The sequence below is a fragment of the Pseudorca crassidens genome, chromosome 7, assembly GCF_039906515.1.
Source record: "Pseudorca crassidens isolate mPseCra1 chromosome 7, mPseCra1.hap1, whole genome shotgun sequence".
Lineage (NCBI taxonomy): Eukaryota > Metazoa > Chordata > Mammalia > Artiodactyla > Delphinidae > Pseudorca > Pseudorca crassidens.
In genome coordinates, this window is record NC_090302.1 from 104,039,892 (window position 1) to 104,060,909 (window position 21,018).

Here is a 21,018-nt window from a genome sequence, read left to right on the forward strand (position 1 = left end):
GTCAGTGGGATTGTAAATTGGTGCAGCCACTACTGAAAACAATATGAAGGTTCCTCAAAAAACAGAAAATAGAAATACCATATGATCCGGTAATTCTACTCCTGGGTATGTATCTGAAGAAAACGAAAACACTAATTTGCAAAGATACATGACCCCAATGTTCACAGTAGAATTACTTACAATAGCCAAGATATGGAAGCATCCTAAGTGTTCATCAATAGATGAATGGATAAAGAATATGTAATGTACACACATATATTACTCAGCCATAAAAAAGAATGAAATTCTGCCATTCGCAACAGTGTGGATAGACCTAGAGAGTATTTATGCTTAGTGAAATAAGTCAGACAGAGAAAGACAAATACTGTATGTTATATTACTGTATGTTATCACTTATATGTGGAATCTAAAAGATAAAACAAACGAATTTCTGAAGAGCTGATTTCTCATCAGAAACTACAGAGGTAAGAAGATAGTAGGAAAATACTGAAAAAAGTGCTGAAAGAAAGAACTACCAACCAAGAATTCTATATCTGGCAAAACTATCCTTCAAAAATGAAGATGGAATTAAGATATTCCCAGCTAAGGAATGAGGGAGTTCATCACTAGTAGACTTTCAGTACATGAAATGCTTAAAAATAAATAAATAAATCCTCAGGCTGAAATGAAAGGTAACTCAAAGACTTATGAACCCCAGTAAAGGTAAGTACATAGGTAAACATAAAACCACTGTTACCGTGGTTTTGGTCTGTTAACTCCTCTTTTTGTTTCCTATATGATTTAAAAGAATAATGCATAAAATAGTAATTATAAGTCTAGGTTAAAGGGCATACAATGTATCAAGACATAATTTGCAGCAATAACAACATAAAAGGGAGCGAAGCTATACAGGAACAGAGTTTTTCTATGTCAGTGAAGCTATGTTGGTATCAATTCCAACTTCACTTGACCCTTCAACAACATGGGGGTTATGGGCACAGTTGAAAATCCATGTATAACTTTACAGTGGGCCCTCTGTATCTGAGGTTCCACACCTGCGGATTCAACCAACCACGGATCATGTATTATTATAGTCGTGCTTATTGAAAAAAAAAAAACACATACAAATGGACCCATGCAGTTCAATCCCATGTTATTCAAGGGTCAACTGTACATTGCTATAAACTTAGGATGCTAAATGTAAACTTCATGGTAACCACTGAGAAATTATAATTTGTTGCCACATAATTCTTCACAGTATTCTCTTATTCATAGTTCTGTCAAGTTGGTAGTAAGGTCCCCACTTTCACTTTTGATTCTAGCTATTTGCTTCTTCTCTTTTTCTTGTCAGTCTAGCTAAAGGCTGGTCAATTCTGTTGATATTTTCAAAGAGCCAACTTTTGGTTTTGTTGATTCTCTCTGTCGTTTTACTATTTGCCTATTATGTTTATCTCTGCTATAATATTTATTATTTATTTCCTTCTGCTAGCCTTTGGTTTAGTTTGGTCATTTTTCAGTTCCTTAACTCATAAAGTTAGGCTATGGACATGCAGGTAAATATTAAGAGAGAACATGATCTTCTAAAAAAGTGGGTAGGAGAGGGAAAGGAGGAAGAAGGGGCATTACACTAATTTCACTATTGTTCCTTTCTGAGCATTAAATGAAACCATATAAAGAAATGACCGAATTATATAAATATGCAGTTATAAAGGCTACTAATTGAAGAAAAATTAAAATTTCTAGGTTATATGATGAAATACATTGGAAAACAAATAGGGCCATAGTGAAAGATATTTTAAGATATTAACTGGAAAGCACGATGTAAAATAACAATATTAAATCCAATTACATGTAAACTATCAATAAATGTAAATGTGTTAAACTGCCCTATTAAAAGAAAAAGAAATTCTGATTACATCCTAATGCAAAGGCTGCTTTTCTGCAGTTAACAGGTGACACACCTAATAGAAAGTGATTCAGAAAAGTAGGAAATTAAAAGAGTGGGTAGAAGTACATCAAAATGTTGCAACTGAACAAAAACAACAATAATAACAATAATAAAAACCAGAATCATGATTTCAATAACAGACAAGGTTGGCCTGAGGACACAATTACGACCAATTCATAATGATAAAGACACAGTTATGAGCATCTATGCATCAAATAATGAAGCCTCAACGACAAAAGAGATAGAAGAAATAGAAACATATCAGAGTGGGAAATATTAATTGACCTCTTGAAATCCATAAGACATAGAGAGGGAGGAAATATAAAAAGCTTAAATGACATTATTACTAAGGTAGTACAACAGATACATCAGACCTGCTGCCCTGAACACAGAAACCATACCTTCTTTTCAAATACTCATGGAACATTCCCCAAAAGGAACGATGTATTACGCTTCAAAGAAAACCTAAGAAAAATCTCCAAACTAAAAATAGTACAAAAACATACTCTGACCAGGGAAAAATTCTTAAATACCCAAATAAAGAAAGAAGGAATGAAATAAGCATCAAATGTAAGAAGTTAGGAAAAATGAGACATAACTAATAAGCATAGGGTTTCTTTTGGGGGCGACAAAAGTCCAAAATTAGACTGTAGTGATGGCTGCACAACTCTGAATATAACAAAAAACAGTGAACTGTGAACTTTAAATGGATTAACTGTATAGTATGTGAATTATATCTCAAGCTGATAAAAAAGGATTTAAGAATCATACAATTAGGAAGAAGGAACTGGGTTTAAAAGAGCCAATAAAATAGATTAACCATTAGGTAATATAATCATGAGAAAATAAAGTCCAAATAACACAACATAAGAAATAAAGGTAACATCCTACAGAAACAGAGCTACCCGCTCCTGCAAAAAACAACCCCACTAGGTCTGGATGTTTCCTTAAGGGAAACAGAAAATTAATTTCAATTTTACCTACTTAAGAACATAGAAAAGGAAACTTTCTATGTTTCTTTAAAAAAATGAGTATAAGATTATACTAAAACTCAAAAAAGTTTATGAAATGTTTAAGATCTTTTTAAAGAACACCTTTTAAAATTTTTAATAAAAATAGAATGAGGGATATGTCTGAATGGAAGACAACTTTGTATGTCAGTCATCCCCCCCAAATTCATCTGAAGAGTAATTAAACAGTCAAAGAAAAATTTTAAACAAACTTTCTCTAATAGTTATCTAATAGAGCTACTGTAGAGAAACCTGAAATGAACTCCCATTTTTGTGGGAATTTAGAATGTGATAAGGGTGCAATTTCAAATCAGGGTGGAAAGGACAACTTAAAAATTAATAAATACTGTTGGGTCAGTTGGGAAGAATTGAAATTAAGCAATTTACACATACAAGAATAAGTTTCAGATGGATTAGGGGTATAAATATAAAAATTACACCTATAAGAAAACTAGGAAAAAATTATAGGGAGTAGATTCAAAATCAAGGTGTGAGGGTATTCCCAAGCCATATAAAAATAATAGATCTCATTGCCTGAAAACTTTAACTTCAGCAAAGTGAAACAGGTTAAAAGACAAATGAGAAAAATAGATGTCACACATAAACGAAACCAAGGAAACGATAAAGACATGGAGAGAGGAAGTAGGTGGAATGTTTAGGAACATAGTTTACTGTCACCCATGTAAACGAAACATGGCTTGCCATGTCAAGTCCCAGAAATGGGTTAAGTGATGGGATGTGGGTGATTATTTTCTTCTCTATGTTTTCCTGAAATTCTCCTTTTTTTTTTTAACAATGATTGCGTGTTGTTTGTAATTAATTTTTTTAAAAATTGTTTAACAACGAAAAAGTCTGGCCTGCCTTACATTGTTCACTGGCGTGTCAGCGTTCCACCAGCTTTATTTCAGTTTTATGACGGAGAGGCACGGGGACTTTTGCTTACTTTGTGTCACCACGATACCTATTACAGACTGAGTCCTTACAGATATTAAAAAAGAAATGCTCACGTATTGGATAAATAACGTTGGTCCTGTAGGTGTGGGAGACCTGCGTGCCAGCACCTGAGGGCCTTGCACTTCCTCATTACAGACGTCTCCCCATCCTCTACCCCACTTCCAGCCACATACCTCACTCCATCCGGCCGGTACAAATGACAGGCAGGAATTCATTCCTGGCGCGCGCGTCAGCGTGACTCCCGCGTCTCCACGTCTGTCGCTCGCCTGGGAACGCCCCCGCCCCGCCCCGCCGCTTGTTGTGTTGTCATCACGTGGCCGGGGCGGGTCCTGACGTCAGGGCCAGGGGAGGGACTGCGCAGGCGCAGAAAAGGGGGCGGGGGACTCGGCTTGTTGTGTTGCTGCCCAAGAACCAGAGACGGTCCTGCTGCGGTCGCACCTCTTCCAGCCGCCCGACAATGTCGTCTCACTTAGTAGAGCAGCCGCCGCCCCCGCACAACAACAACAACAACTGTGAGGAAGGTGAACAGTCTCTTCCCCCACCAGCCGGCCTCAACAGTGAGTACTGGGCCGGCGGGCTCGGTAAAGGGGATGGGGGAGGAGGAGCTGCTCGGGCCGCTGCCGCCAGCTCCGCGCGGGGAGCGGGAGGAGAAGGCAGCCCATTGGTCAAGGCCTAGGATGTGCGGATGACTGACAGCTCCCGTCACCTGTCAGGAGGAGTTGCTCCTGTCTTCCTCCAGACCTGGCTCAGCTCCTTCCTGGGGTCTTGGGTGGGGGGCTGCTTGGGTTCGCCGTTGGGAAGGGTAGGTGGGTGGGAAGACGAGGGCGTCGAGCGGATCCCACCTGTGGTGGGCCCCTGAGCGGAGCCAATCGGGGCGTGGAGGGGCGGGCCTTGGGGCGCGGGGGGGGAGGGTGGGCGGAGCGGGCCGCCAAGTGGACGTGGGCAGGGATGGGGACGTGCGGCGGGGACGCCAGGGGATGGACGCGGGCGGCGGACTGAGAGGAGGGCGCGGGCGAGGGACGGGCGGGAGGTCAAGTGTGCGGCACGCCTTGGGCCAAGCCCGGCTGACCCCACCTCACTGGGTCGGCCTTCCCCCAGGGCTCAAAATGTGAGACCTCTGGTTGCGTTCCTTTGTTAGCACGAGCTGGCCTGGAGAATTATTTGGTAATTTAGTGGTTACTTGTATCACGTGACGGGGGGTGGGTGTGAGGAGGCTATACTACTTTTTTTTAAAGATGTTTCAGAGTTGCTCAAGTAATTTTTTTTTTTTTTTTTAACATTGGGGTTGTGTGTCCTGTAAACCTGCTTACGAACAGCTTCTTGAACCATCCAAGATTGCACAGATCACGGAGTCTGGGGCAATGAATTTTCAGAAACGGGATTAAAAATACATTGGTACACTGGGGCGGTTGAAAGTTAATGGCAGTATCAAATTACGACCAACTACAGTTGCTTTTGCTAACATTCTGGTGCTTAGACATCTTGTTCTAAGGTGATTCCCTGTTGTCTTTAAAGCTCGCTGGAAGCCTTGGAAAGGTTCTTGCCTTAACCTTCCTGTAATTTACCTTTTGAAAGAGGTGATTGGGACAGTTAGCGTATGGCCAGATGAAGTCGTTTAAAAATCAGTTGGATGCTTAAATGACATTTAAAGGCACTCTAAGATCTTTCAACAGAGGGAGGTGTTCCAGCGTGGCCTAACAATTACTTTAGGGAAGAGAGTTCCTGTCCTCACAAGATGTTTTCATTGCTTATTCTTTTTGCTCCATCTTTTGATTAGGTGATTCTTTAAATGTTGACCTTTAAAAACTTTTAAGTGTCTTATGTTCTAGAATGTAAGATTTAGATATTATTTCCCACAGTAAATTAAGATTAATTTCTGTGTGTTTTAATGTTCTTTGCTTCACATATTAATATGCATTTTAAAATTAATTACCTGTATTTAGAACCATGTGATTTTAGAACGGGAAGAAACTTTAGCGATAACTGTCCACTTTTATTTACTGGTAGAGAAACAGGTCTATTTAGAATGGATAAAAAACAAGGTTCTACTGTATAGCACAGGGAACTATAGCCAATCTCCTGGGATAAACCATAATTGAAAAGATACAGAAAAAAAGAATGGGTATATGTGTATAACTGAGTCACTTTGCTCTACAGCAGGAATTAGCACAATTGTAAATTAACTCTACTCCAATAGAAAAAACAAACAGGTCTAGAGTGAAGTGTGTTGTCCAAGTTCATGGCAGGCTAGGTCCTAGAGCTGAGGTTTTACTTTCACCCGACTAGTGTTGCTTTCAGGACACTTCTTTTCATTGGCCCACAATCCCCTGATTATGTGTGTTTCTTATTCTCTCAGTGTATGCCACCTAATGTATAGAGGTGACCTGCCTATTGATCTCTTTTTAATGTACTGTTTCTTAATTGTATTCCAGTTTTCTGTGATACTTACAAGTTGGCTGTTTGGTTACTATGTGTACCCGACTTCACAGAAAGCAAAGGAATTTTTCTTTTCCTTTGACCATGTAACAGAAAAATGGGGTTGAGCTCTGTGTGATGGTTTTCCTCCGTGTCCTGACAGACCTCTGAGGTCTTTGATGTCCTTGGCCAATCAGGTACTGCTACGTTTGTATTAGCTCTTACAGAAGTGCAAGAATGCTCAGCCTGTGTGTGATATCAAAATGTTGCTTTGGGAAATCTGCTAGATAGAAAGTATTTTATTTGAGCTAGGGTGAGCTGCTTTTAAATGTTACTGAAAAGCTTTCAGATAAGTGCCATGTTTCATTACGCTCCTTTCGCCTTTTACTCTTTTTTAGCTCATTATACAACACTGGACTGAACAAAACAAGAAGTCTTATTGATTCCTTCAAGTGATTTTTGGGCACTGAGCAAAACAACTTATTCGGGCATCTAATACTATCCAAATTGCTGATAAGTTGAAGTTGTTTGTTGCATAAAGTTGCACAACTCTGAAAAACAGGAGATGAACTCATTGTACAGATTATCTCTGGCTTGGGATTTTATCTTTAGTTCAGGGGTCAAAGTTTTAATAGAAAATTATTGAAATATTTGGAATAATGAAACCGTTCTCTGATTTTTTTTTAAGTTTATCCTTGTATGGGGACTGTTTGCTTTCATTACAAATTAGTGGACAAATATCTGAACTACTTCCAAAGTTAAAAGGATATTTTCCAGTTGATAGTTTTATTCTAGAGAAAACTATCAAGTTACTTAAGAATATTGGACATTTATGTCATAAAATTCAGTAGGTAATATGAGGAAAATTATGGTAGTAATAAAATTCTTGTTATTGTTTCATGTAGGAAGTGCAGCCTTTTTTTTTCTTTTTCTTTTTTTTTAGTACAGCCTTTTTTATCTTTTTAAATATCTACAGCTATGATGTACTTGCTTCCTCAGTTATGGCAAGAAGGCTTTTAAGGCTATGACACGTGAAACTCCAATGCCTTATAATACTGTTTTTTTTTTAGAAAAATGTTAGTGAATGTTCTCAGTCTGGATTCCAGCATCAGGTACTTGAAATAAAATACATGTTTTGAGGAAAGAAAATAAGACATGATGAAATGTGTTAGCCCCGGTTATGATGAGTTACACATGGAATTGAGAAGTTGGGGAAAGAATGAGAAATACTCTTTTTCCTTTTCTCTCTTCCCTCATTCCCTCACTGTCCTTGCAAGAGGATTAAACTGGTGATTATAAAATTATAAAGAGTAAATACAGCATACAGTCATGAATGCAAATCACAATTATTGGACCAACCTTCACGAAGAACTGTATTACAGAATGTAGAAGCATGCATCTCTGAATCCTCTTAGCAGTTCTCAGACTTAAACTAGAAAATAGCTCCTGTAGTGTGTATATGTATCACCTGGCTTAAGAGAACGATTGTTAGTTTGTAAGTAGTCTTTTAATATAATGGAGCCTCCAGTTTTTAATTTTAAAGGCTTAATTATTAGGAAGGGAATTCACTCAGATTTTTTTCCTGCATTGTATTGCTTGGACAGCACAGTCCTCATGTCTTATTTCCTTTCCAAGTAAAAAGGGACTTCGTGAGGATTGGTAGTGTTAGAACGTCAAGAAATTCTGAGGCTATAAATCAGAAATGAACTAGGAGATGAGAAAAAGGTATGTGCAGTTCAACTATTGAGAAAGATAAGTTTGATTTTTTCCACTTTACTCAAAAGATAAAGCTAGTATATACACATTTTTTTTTCAGATCTAAATTTTTTTTAATTCTTTATTGGAGTATAATTGCTTTAAGTATGTAAACATTTAATGGATATCTATGTCCTGACTTTCTCTGCAGAACTGATTATTTCCATAGATGATATTACTGGAACAGAATTAAGAGTTAAAGGAAATCTACCATTTTAAGGCTTTTAATGGGTATTGCCAGATTACCCAGCAGAATGTTCATGGAAGTCCTGGTTGTAATAACAGAATATTAGAAGCAATCATTTGGGTGATGATTAACCATTGCCATTTGGATAATGGTTAAAGCATGGTATATCTTTATGATGGGATGCAGTGCAGTTCCGAAGAACAAAGTAAGGCAATATATATTGACATTGAAAGACATCAACGAGTTGTTAGGTAAGAAACACTATTTACAGAAAAATATATACAGTACAATTCCATTGTTTTTATTTGTAATAACAAAAGCAAAACACAAAAGTATTCTCTGGAAGTCTACATATGAAACTGTTAAAAGCAGTTTCCTTTAGGAGTAGGAATGAGAGGTTGGGAGGAGAGGTATCAATTTTTTTCCTTCACATACTGATGTTTACATTTTCAAGGAATGCATTAATTTTGTAGTAAGAAATGTTTTTAAAAGATACTGAGTATAATTATAATAGTAACTAACACATAGCACTTGTTATGTACTCGGAACTTTTCGTTGTGTTTTATTCCTGTCATCCTCCCAACAGCCCTATGAGGTAGATGTGGTGTTTTGTGGTTTTTTTTCCACTATGTGCAGGCAACCATTCAGTGTGTGTTTTTTTTAAATTGAGGTGTGACATATAACATTAGTTTCAGGTGTACAAAATAATGATTTTATTTATTTTTTCATTCATTTTGAAATGACCACCACAGTAAGCCTAGTTAACATTCATCACCACACAGTTACGAAAAAATTTTTTTCTTATGATGAGAACTTCTAAGATCTACTCTTTTCTTTCAAATATACAATACAGTTATTAACTGTAGTCACCATGCTGTAAATTACATACATCCCCAGGACTTATTTCTCTCCTGACTGGAAGTTTGTACCTTTTGATCACCTTCAGGTAGACACAGTTATTATCCCTATTTTACAGATGAGAAAACTGGAACACAGAGAGGTTACTGGAACACAGAGAGGTTAAGTGACCTGTCTAGGCTGTGACAATCTGATGTGATAGAAGGGGAGTCTGGGACAACTGGACATGATAGAAGGTAGAAGGAGAGTCTGGCTTCAGTCTGTGGTCTGAGCCACTATGCTAATACATGCCCGATAGGTACTGTCTGCCTTGAGTAGAGGTGCCTTCAGTTATGTTACAGAGTAAGGCAATTACAGGTCCTTTTCACTAAGCTTTTCTGGGTGGGTCTCCTCAAGTTCCTACATTGTGATTACTTACATATATTTAATGTAGAAGGTAGAATTTAGATATGGGTTTGGAAGTCCTTCAAAAAAGCAAGGTTTTGAAAACCTGACATTGTTACAGCCTTTTTTCTCTCTGATCAGCTGCTTCAAGTGAATGTTAATTGTATTTTAGAGAAGACTGGCTTCCACGGAGACCCATCTAGAACTCCTGGTTCCTTAGTTCTGCTTCTGCCAGAGCACCTGCAGCCTTTTATTTTTTTCACATTGGGCTTCTGTACAAGAACTGGTCCCATTGGTGTAGAATAAATTGGACAGTCCTAGAAAGAGTGGGAGTAGGAAAAAAACAGTTTGTTCATCATATACCTCTCTCTCTGTCGCTCTTTTCAGTTACAATATTTTGTAGAGCTCTAAATTTAGGGATGCTTGTGGTATATTTCTTATGCATTCCAGAGGCACTCCACAAGTATTTAGTTAAATGACCTTCAGTGTTAGATCTATCTTATTAGCTTTGCTAGTTGAATTTCTTCATCCATTTTGAATACTGCCTAGCCTGTGTCCATTTTTGTGTGTGGACGGAATGAGACCGTGGAGATGTCATGGAGTTGTGTTGTTTGGCAGTACAGTCCCAAAGAATGGGGGGTGATGATGGGACTCTGACAGCCACTGGGACCACCTTGGAGGGGAAGGAGGGAAAGGGTAACTTCACTTCTATGGAGCAAATGCTGTTCTAAGTACGTTACAAATATCAACTCTTTTAACTAGTGTATTGATGAGTATCTTCTGTTTACTAGGCATTTTACCTGTGTTACTCTATTTAATCGTCACAGCAACCCTGGGGGGAAGGTACTATGTAATCATCTCTGTTTTACAAATGAGGAAACTGAAGCTCAGAATGTCATAGTAAGTGGGAGAGTCAGATTTCCAACCAGGGCTACCTTTGAGCTTTTCCTTTGTAGACGGGTGATGTTGAGTTCACTTCTGGGTCTGGATTAGCGGTAATCTCATTTTAGGGTTTGGGCCTGTTATTCTGATTTACGGATGGAAGACTGTTCTGCCACAGAACTCTCTCTAACACTTCTGCTTGGAGTTTAGAGAAATGGCTCCACCAACCTGCTTGGTTATGTTTTCTAAAACAAAATTTGTTGTAAGGAATGGAAATTAGAAAAAACATACACCACTCTCTTTTTGTTATGAAGTTGTTTTATTGGCTACTGTTGTCAATGCTTATTAGAATGAAAGGACCTTCATGTAGTCAGCAAACTCATGGAGCCAGTATTTTCAAGACCAGTCCAAATTACCAGGGCCCCATCCTTTCCTGTGGCTCCACCCTCTTTGACTGTTCGCCTGAGGCAACGTCAGTGTTGCCCGTAGCAGATGCCTGGTTTTCTGCCCCAAACCAACGAGGCTTCATGAAAACCCTAGAAAGTGTGAACTTGTGGGAGAGAAGAGAGAAAAGGCCAGCTTGCAAGGTATGTTTAGTGCATAGAGAAAGGAGAAGTAGAAAGAGGGAGGCATAAAGGAAGGGAAGAAGCTAATGTGTGGGATAGGGATAAAGCTTTTTTTAGGGTTTTTAAGCATTCTCACCTGATTTAGTTAAGAGCCAGCTGCATTCATTTTATGCTCCAGACTTGCACACAAACTGAAATGTTGATGATTGGATTTAAGTTCCCTCTCCAGGAACCTCTCAATTGTTTGTGCTAATTAAGGCACAGTTGTTAACATACTTAGATGACCTTTACGACGTTTCTAAATACAGGTGGAGAGGACACAACTAAATAGCTGAGGTAGATGGAGAAGATACAACTAAATAGCTGAGGTAGACTGGAAAAATATATATATGTAATTAAAATATTAAACGTAAGTACCCTGTCTAGTAATAAAGTAGCTGTTTATTTTTTGAAAAGCAACCAAAAATTTTCAGTAAAGTATTTATTGTATGTAAATTAAGTTTTAACCAGAGAGGAAACTGGCTGAAAGACACATCTTCTAAGATACTCATTTTAGAGGTCCAACTTCTTCTAAATCAGTTGATTGCACGAGCTCCTTCAGGAACAGCACTATATAGCTTTTCAGACTTTTATTGCTCCTTGTTTATTTTCTTCAGAATACTTTGGCATTTGCTTTGAGGCGAGCCAGAATTCTTATCTGAATTCACCATATTCACATGCTGTGTGCACACGAGAGACTCCTGTTCTGCTGTGGTTAACTGCAGTTATCTGACTTGTCCAACAGGTTCCTGGGTGGAGCTCCCCATGAATAGCAGCAATGGCAATGATAATGGCAATGGGAAAAATGGGGGTCTAGAACACGTACCCTCCTCATCCTCTATCCACAATGGAGACATGGAGAAGATTCTTTTGGATGCACAACATGAATCCGGACAGAGCAGTTCAAGAGGCAGTTCTCACTGCGACAGGTAAGTGAGATCCACGTTTTGGTGGAATTCTGGAAATGGAAGGGTTGCAAGGTTACTTCCCACTAGAAAAAATAAATTGCTTACATCTTCATGTGACAAAATTTACAACTCCCTTGCAAGGTTACTTCCCACTAGAAAAAATAAATTGCTTACATCTTCATGTGACAAAATTTACAACTCCCGATTTCTTGCAGCATGTGTGTTTAAATCAGATAGCCAATTGACAAGGACATGAGTGCCCACTTTCTCCTCAGATTAAATCAGTTTCCTTAGATTGTGTCGTTTTCAGATGTTTACTAGTTTAAAAGTCAGCGGTATAAATGTTTACTTACAGAATTAATCTAACTTTCTCCCGTTTTCCTTTGTCCTTTCACAGCTCTCTTTCTGCCTCCAATATAGTTACCTCTGTAATCTCTGTCCTCCCTTCTAGATTGTGAGGCTTTAGAAGGCAGGGATCCTGTTTCATCTCCTCTGTACCCTTGACAGTCATGATGCTGGCATACAGTAGACATTCAGGAAATGTTTGAGTCGCAGGAGGTACAAGTTGATTCAGCTTGTTGTATAGCAGTATTTGCACGGTAGAAGCACCAACTAAGGTCTGTAAAGATAGTTAATTTTGAAGGCGGCCATTGCATTTCCTTAGAGCTCAGAGGAAGTTTTGTTTCAGACCTCGTTTTTCTATATTTGGCTTGGGGAGACATTCTTCAATTAAGGACTGCATGTGGTGAAAGAGTTAAGGATACAGACACGTATGAGGAGAATGAAACTGCGTTGTTAGTTTATATTTCAGTACAAGCTTCTCTTTTTCCAGAGGGACTAGGTATTACATGACATAGTGGTATATTGAACATTCTTAGACCAGTGACAGCCATAGTATTAGCATTCTGGGGTACTGGATGATCTTCTGGCTAATTAAGAGTTCACTGTTATTGGCCATGTAGAAAATGCAGATACACAGGAAATAGACTAAGGGGACATCTAAAAATGTAAACAGTGATTATCTCTAGGGGATGGAATGATGGCCATTTTTCTTCTTCCAAATTTTTATACTTGGTAAAAATTGTGTGTGTGGTACATATTATTTCTCATCAGAAAAAGCAGAAAAGGAGAATCAAGAGTTAAATCATGTTCGAAGTGCCTGCGTGACTTATGATCCACCGTTGTCACCAGGGCCGCAGAGGACGGGTCTGACGGCTCTCTGGCACACCCACCTCCCAGTCACATCACTCATGTGTCCCTGTGCTTCGGAAGAGCCGGGATGGCTCTTGTCATGAGCAGAAGCAGAGCAGATGGCTCTTCTCTGAGCAGCTTGCCACCAATTCTGGGAGCTACGACATTAGTCTGTTTTTTGAGAATCACGTTTATATTATGTTACATTTATGTTATGAGGCTCACGGGTGGGTTTTCTGAAGTTTTCTGCTGCTTATGGGCTTGTTGATAAGCCTTTTATTACATGTTCAAGTACTGGTGAGTCCCTTAACCTGCCGTTCACTTGGTGCTGTCATTGAGCAGAGATAAGATCACCTGCCCGGCCTTCTGGTCATCTTATGTCATTTCTGGTTGCAGTTATACTTGTGGTCGAACACGAATTCATCTTCCCGTGATCACGTTTCAGTTAGGTTTCTGAACATGTAAATCGAGATGTGGCGGGTGCCCTGGGACACTTTCCTGTTCTCCACTTACACATCTTCAGGCTCTGGGTCACTGGTCACGTCTCAAGGGAGGCCTGGAACTCTAGCTCAGTAATGCTCTCCTGGGATACCTAACACTTGAACATTTAAGAATGTCTTCACAGTTCACGTCATCTGAATTGCCAGCATCTCTAGATTTGAGGTTGTTAAGCAGTGCTTCTTGTAGGCGGAAATGGTTTAGGATCGTTGGCTATTCGTCCCCAAGCTAATTTATGTATATTTTCATACATATTTAAAAATTTAAAAATTATTCCACCAGTATATTTTTGTCACTGTGGTGGTGGTTAGAAGAGATGCCCCTATGTGTTTTGCTTTGTGCTCCAGCCTATTGTAGGAGTTTCCAACCTATTGTAGGAGTTTCCAACCTACACACTATATTCCCACAGGGAGCTTTTAAAAATACCAGTACACAGACCCCATCCCTAGAGGATCTCGTTCTGTTGTCGAGACATGAGAAAAATTTTTTTTTTAAAGAAGATGTTGGGGTAGGAGGTTTTATTTATTTATTTATTTATTTTTGCTGTGTTGAGTCTTCGTTTCTGTGCGAGGGCTTTCTCTAGTTGCGGCAAGCGGGGGCCACTCTTCATCGTGGTGCGCGGGCCTCTCACTGTCGTGGCCTCTCTTGTTGCGGAGCACAGGCTCCAGACGCGCAGGCTCAGTAGTTGTGGCTCACGGGCCTAGTTGCTCCGCGGCATGTGGGATCCTCCCAGACCAGGGCTCGAACCCGTGTGCCCTGCATTAGCAGGCAGATTCTCAACCACTGCGCCACCAGGGAAGCCCAACGTGAGAAAATTGTAAAAGCTCCCCAGCGGATCCTAACATGAGCCAGGATGATAATGCATCCCAAATGGATCAGTCTACCAGTGAGATGTTGAGTATTTGTCTAAGCGAGCTTGGTGCCAGTGGTAAGAAGAGTGTAAAGCAGAGCTGTGCTTCTCTTGGCTTTTTGACTTGGTCATTCTGCTGCCTTGACCTGGTCATGGTTCTGTAAGGCTGGTCCTTAACTTGACCTCTGGCTGTGAATCCAACAGTGTTATGAGCATAATAACAGTATACTGAAGACAACCAGAGTCCCTCGTTCTACTTGGTTCCTGTGCTATAGCCTGAGATTTCTCGTTGAAGACAAAAATTTTCTAAATACAATAATATGGTGGTTTGGTATGGAACCAGTTTTTCACTTTTCCTTCCCCCACTTCAGAATCTCCTACATCAGTTATAATCGTCAAAGACTGGTGATCTTACTTACTTTCCAGTCAGTCTCACCAGCATCTCTATGTATTACCATTGGACACATGCTCTTGACAGCGTTGATAGTTAATATCTATTCCTTTGAGCAAGTTAAGCCTGGAGCATCCTTCATGCCCACTTGAGTTTACATTTGGGGAGCTGGGGTGTATAGTGAAAGGTCTAGTGACTCACTGTGGTTACACAAGGAATCATTGATAAAGCTAAGAATAGCACTTAGCAGATTGTATTCACCTCTTGTATCAGGTACAGCTTGTGACCATGTATCTTTGTCTAAAACTGTATCTGTAAATTTTTATAGTTCTGGGAATATATCTTGTACTTGTGAAAGGTTATCACTTGCTATAAGTTTATATAATTCACTCTGAAATATCTCAAAGTCAGTATTTCAAAAGTAAGTAAAATAGTGGTTCTCAAACTGTTTGGGCTCAGTACTCCTTTACACTTGTAGTAACTATTGGGGACCCCAAAGATCTTTTGTTTATGTGGGTTATATATTTTTATATTTACTATATTAGAAATTAAAACGGAGAACATTAAAAAGATTTGTATTCCTTCATTCAACAAGAAGCCTATTACATGTTAACATAAGTAACTTTTTTAAACAAAATTTACCTGTTGTCCATAACCAAAAAAATTAGTAAGAATAGTGGCATTGTCTTACGTTTATGCAAATCTCTTTAATATCTGGCTTAATAGAAAACAGCTGGACTCTCACCTGCTTTTACATTCTTTCTATGTGTATATGCTATTACACAAAATTTAGCCTTTGGAAATTTTCACTGTACACACATGGCAAAATGAGAATGAAAAAGGCAAATAAATCCTGATAGTATTATGAAAACAATTTTAACCTCAAAGACCCTTTGAAAGAGTCGTTAAGAGCCGCTTTCACACTTTGAAGATAGCTGGTGAATTGTTTAACGATGAAACAACTTTGAGAAAAAGAACCCCAAACTAGAGTTTCTGAATTTGAAGATCATTTTACATTTATTGGAAAAAGAGTAAAAATAAGAAAATGTGACAGTCTTGTGTCTTTAGGTAGTATTTCCGTTGCAGATTTATCATTGCAAAGGAATTTATCACCACTGAAAAATTCTAGAACATTTGGGAGTAAGGGTGCTCAATTTCATTTTTTCTTACATGGGGTTGTGGTATACTTTCTGATTTGCTGCTTTTTCAAAGACATACCACTATAACTTTTAATTTTCTAATTTCCAGTAGAGGCTAATTTATTTGACAAAATGAGAATTAAAACTAATGGCTATAAATGTGTCTTTTTCTTCTAGCCCTTCCCCACAAGAAGATGGGCAGATCATGTTTGATGTGGAAATGCACACCAGCAGGGACCATAGTTCTCAGGTGTGTGTGTATGTTTGTTTATCTTTCTGATTTGCATTAGATAATTAGGAAAAATGCAAATCTCTAAGTCTGTTTTGCTGAAATATAGTAAAGAATATGAAGACTTTAAAAAATTGTTTGAACAATGGAATATTACTCAGCCGTAAAAAAGAACGAAATAATGTCATTTGTAGCAACGTAGACAGACCTAGACATTGTCATACTGAGTGAAGTAAGTCAGAGAAAGACAAATATATGATATTGTTTATTTGTGGAATCTAAAAAAATGGTATAAATGAACTTATTTACAAAACAGAAATAGAGTCACAGATGTAGAAAACAAACTTATGGTTACCAGGGGGAAAGGGATAAATTGGGAGATTGGGATTGAGATATACACACAACTGTATATAAAATAGATAACTAATAAGGACCTACTGTAGAGCACAGGGAACTCTTCTCGGTACTCTACAATGACCTATATGGGAAAAGAATCTAAAAAAGAGTGGATACATGTTTATGTATAACTGATTCATTTTGCTGTACACCTGAAACTAACACAACATTCACAACATTTTAAATCAACTATACTCCAATAAAAAATTTAGAAAAATACTTTGAAGCCATTTTAAGTTATTCAGTTTCTGATGTTGGAATTTATGCTGCTGTGGTCGTCGTCATGCTCCTTTACAACTAAGAATTTGGGGTCCTAAAAGAATTGGGAAATTCTTGTCTATAATGTGTCATTCCAGTATTCCAGGCTAGTTTCTTGAGTTTATAAATAGAAAACTGAGGCACATGTCTTATTTAAGGTCACAGAATAAATGAAACGGAAGGTTGTTGTAGAACCAGGTGTGAAAGCTTTTTTGCGTCTGAAATCAAATCAAGCTAGAGACAAAATTCACCTAAATTATGCAGGATTCCTTAAGGTAAAGAAGTTAAATATAGTTTCACAAGGAGTTGACATGTTGGAAATATAGATGGATATAGTATTGAAAGCTTACAAAGGTTTTTATTGTAAAACTTGGGATAAATAAATAATTGTCGTTAATGATTTAGAATGTTCATAGCCAGCCCTTGACTTTATTGATCTGTCAGATCACCTGCAAGTGTCAGAGTGCAAATTTTTTTTATATATAAATTTATTTTATTTATTTATTTTTGGCTGTGTTGGGTCTTCGTTGCTGCGCCTGGGCTTTCCCTAGTTGTGGCGAGCGGGGGCTACTCTTCGTTGCGGTGCGCGGGCTTCTCATTGCAGTGGCTTCTCTTGTTGTGGAGCCCATACTGGCTCTAGGCATGCGGGCTTCAGTAGTTGTGGCATGTGGCCTCAGTAGTTGTGGCTTGCGGGCTCTAGAGCGCAGGCTCAGTAGTTGTGGCGCACGGGCTTAGTTGCTCCGCGGCATGTGGGATCTTCCCGGACCAGGGCTCGAACCCGTGTCCTCTGCATTGGCAGGCAGATTCTTAACCACTGAGCCACCAGGGAAGCCCAAGAATGCAAATTCTTGAGAACAGGAGGCGTTGTTTTTTTCTCCCATGTTAAGGTACTTGAAGAATATATGTTGAGTGAATGTTTGAATGAATGCTAACAAAAACTTTGTTTTGCGGAGTTCTCACTGTGCAGTGTCCTGGCTCCCTTTGCACTGGAAATATTTTGCATGTTACCTTGGTTCCACCCAGTATTCTTTCTGTTTAGGAAGCTGCACACTTTCTCCCTACGTTGACTGTGCTTTATTTGTGCTGTTTTCTGAAACCTAGAAACACTATGGGACGGAATACTAATTTATTTTATGATGAACTTTATACCGTAGAGAAACTTGTAGTAGCAAGGCTACTACAGTCAATTTAAACCAGGTTACGTTTTTGAAAATGCAATCTAACTCCTATAAGAAAAACATTATATCCTGTAGAGGAAGACTTTTAGTAAGAGAGAAATCAATAGGAATAATATACTTGAACTTCCAAAAAGCCTTTTGCATTGCTTGTTTCTAATTGAAGAAATGCTAATTCAAAAATTAGTTACTTTAGGGTTTGGGAAGGTGGATTTCTTTTTCATGAATTAGAAGGAAGCTTAGGGTTAGGAAACAGTTAAAAACAGTTAATAAAGGACTTAATGGTACTTGCTCTTATTGAATTTTTTAGATTGTCTACATGAGGAATATATGACATTTTTAGCCTTTTTAAGAGGAGGAAGGAAAGAAGCTAATATTTACTAGATACATTCCAGGTGCAAAATTTTTTTTTTTAATTTTTTCCCACTGTAATGTTCTCAGCCCAGTGAAAGAGGTGACATAATGCCCATGAATGAATTGGAAAAAATGAAGCTGTGTCTTAATTAAGTTACTTACCTAAGATCAAAAGCAAGTAAGTGATAGAGTCAGGACTGAAACCAGGGCTGTCTGGGCCTGTGGCCCCTGTTCTACTAAAATAAGTCGATGAATGGGATTGATTTCAGAAGAGCTCACAAGGTCGTGAGAATGAACTAAAACACATGTCTGGTGAGTCATGGTACAAGGAAGCCTAAGGTGTAATGCCTTTAGGAAAAAGTTGTTCAAACTGGACTTTTAGGATAATGGTCCTCAAGAGTCAGTTTTGTAGCAGAAAATAGACGGTAGATTGTCTCTCAGAGGCGTTTTTCAGTGTGTTTCTGGGACCAAATAGGCCAGCACAGGGTCGGGTGTCATTGGAAGATGATACAAAGTGAAAATGTCTTCCTTTTCCCTCCTGTAAAACTGTGGTTTATCTGTTCTGTGCTATGTAGTTTAATATCCACATTTAGAGACCTAAGAGAGCTTGAGGTGTGGCAGAGAAGGAAAATGTAAGTGATTAGAAGGTAAGGGACTGCCCATGATAATAGGCTGAAATGATCAGAATCTTCTGTCTGAATAGTTGTAGCTGTGGAGCGAGGGTTATTGATTTGGATAAAGGCATGAATATTACTTCATTAGACTAAGTGCATTTTTACCATATTCTGAAATTCCAAGAATCAGAAGGCAATTTAAAGCCTAAAGCTGGCAAATGTAAGATTAATAAAAGGAAGCACAGGGCAGTAGTGAATGAGGAGAGCTTACAATCCTTATTCTTAAGGTAAGCATTCTAAACTGATCTGGGAAGTTTTTGTGTTTTTTTTTTTTTTAATAATAGCCCAAAGATCATCATCTTTAAAAATTAGAATAAAATCTTATTATATTTTCATTCTTTTGGAAAGTATGAAATACTAGCTTGTTCACACATTTAAACCTGAATCTTTGAGCAGTTTTAGAAGCGACATTTAAGACCAATGTTGGAAACTGAACAGAAGTGACCTGCAGTGTGTTGAATGAGGTATTGTGTGGCACAGGCTGATCTATAAGTAAATTGTAACAATTTATCGTTTTTGATTTAGGGTATTTTCAGATTTACTCCAGAGAGCCAACTCATGATTCTGAGTAATCTTAATACTCAGTGGAACAAGCTTAATCCTAAAGGCTACATTATGTCATTCAGTGGTATTTGCCAAGTCCAGCAGAACTAAATAAGAATGATAGTACCAGAGTAGCAAAAATCCACAGGGATTTTACTTTCTGTTTGATAGCAAAAGGGACCATCTATATCTAGAGAGTCTCTGAAGCTACCTTCCTGGAGCAGCTGTTTCATAGAGAATTTTCATAACTACCTACAAAAAAGAATGAAAGTTTGAATTCTATCCAAACAAAATAACAAATCAAAATAATGCTTAGCTTTGAGACCCTTTGGTTTGAGGTCATAGCATTATATTCCTTAAAACTGAATAAATAATGCTGTGTCATTTTTTTAGGAATTTCTCGTCCCTGTGGGGTCTGGAAAGAGAAGCTATTGGAAATTTTGATTGTTCTTACCCTGAAACTTTAGGTTATTATCATTAGCAAGGAGAAGGACTTTTTAAATTTATTTGATGTGAAAGATGTCCAGTTCTTGCTCTGTATTAAATAAATTACTCTTAAAACTTTTGGCTTAAGTAGTTTTGTTTGTTTGTTTGCGGTACACGGGCCTCTCACTGTTGTGGCCTCTCCCGTTGCGGAGCACAGGCTCCGGACGCGCAGGCTCAGCAGCCATGGCTCACGGGCCCAGCCGCTCCGCGGCATGTGGGATCTTCCCGAACCGGGGCACGAACCCGTATCCCCTGCATCGGCAGGCAGACTCTCAACCACTGCGCCACCAGGGAAGCTCTGGCTTAAGTAGTTTTGACTAAACCTTGGAAAATGTTTGGATAGCAATTTGTCTAAAAATCTCCTTGTAGGGAGTAAAACTTAATGCCTAAGAGTAGGGGCTATAGAGACCATTTGCCTGGGTTTGAATACTGGCCCTGCTACTTACCGCATATAGAAACTTGGGCAGTCACTTAATTTATGTCTCGGATTCCTCATCTGTAGAATGGAATAGTAATAGTTCCTTTTCTTACAGGATTGTTGTAAGGTAAAGGTTAATGCATGTAAAGTGCATAGACTGATGCTTGTCTCTTGATAAATGCTTAATAAATACTAGTTATTTTAAGTTATTATAAATCATTTACTTCCTCAGCCCAACTCCCAGTTATTTATTTTCTCATTACTTTATATTTGTTAGCATATACTTTTTGATGTTCCCCTTTGTTTTTAATTATGAAAAATTTTGAATGCATACAAAAGTAAAGAGGATATTACAATGGCCCTTCATACACGTATCACCCAGATTCAATGATTATCAATGTTTCCACACTTTAGTTACACTGTATCCCCTAATATACTTTTTCAGATTCATATTCTTTTTTTTTTTAATTGAGGAATAATTCAAATCTCAGGTTTATATTGCTGTGTTTAGACATAACAGTGAAACTCACT

General features: G+C 38.4%; 1 protein-coding gene and 1 long non-coding RNA gene across 4 annotated transcripts in view; one reads left to right on the forward strand and one right to left on the reverse strand.

The window, feature by feature from the left end:
- LOC137228151 (uncharacterized) overlaps positions 1-4,306 on the reverse strand; it is a 24,971-nt gene extending 20,665 nt beyond the window's left edge. The window contains exon 1 of the long non-coding RNA XR_010945160.1: positions 4,065-4,306. This is a non-coding gene — a long non-coding RNA (uncharacterized lncRNA). The remainder of the gene's footprint in view (positions 1-4,064) is intronic.
- The window catches only part of BNIP3L (BCL2 interacting protein 3 like), a 24,794-nt gene continuing 8,013 nt past the window's right edge, over positions 4,238-21,018 (forward strand). Inside the window, exons 1-3 of one of the 3 annotated variants that reach the window (XM_067745193.1) lie at positions 4,238-4,448; positions 11,723-11,906; positions 16,132-16,204. In XM_067745193.1, coding sequence (XP_067601294.1) covers positions 4,349-4,448; positions 11,723-11,906; positions 16,132-16,204 — 357 coding nt within the window. In that variant the 5' untranslated portion in view covers positions 4,238-4,348. Of the gene's footprint in view, positions 4,449-4,925; positions 5,056-10,940; positions 10,960-11,722; positions 11,907-16,131; positions 16,205-21,018 lie in introns of those variants that run through there. The other 2 variants (XM_067745194.1, XM_067745195.1) reach the window with 2 other exon arrangements.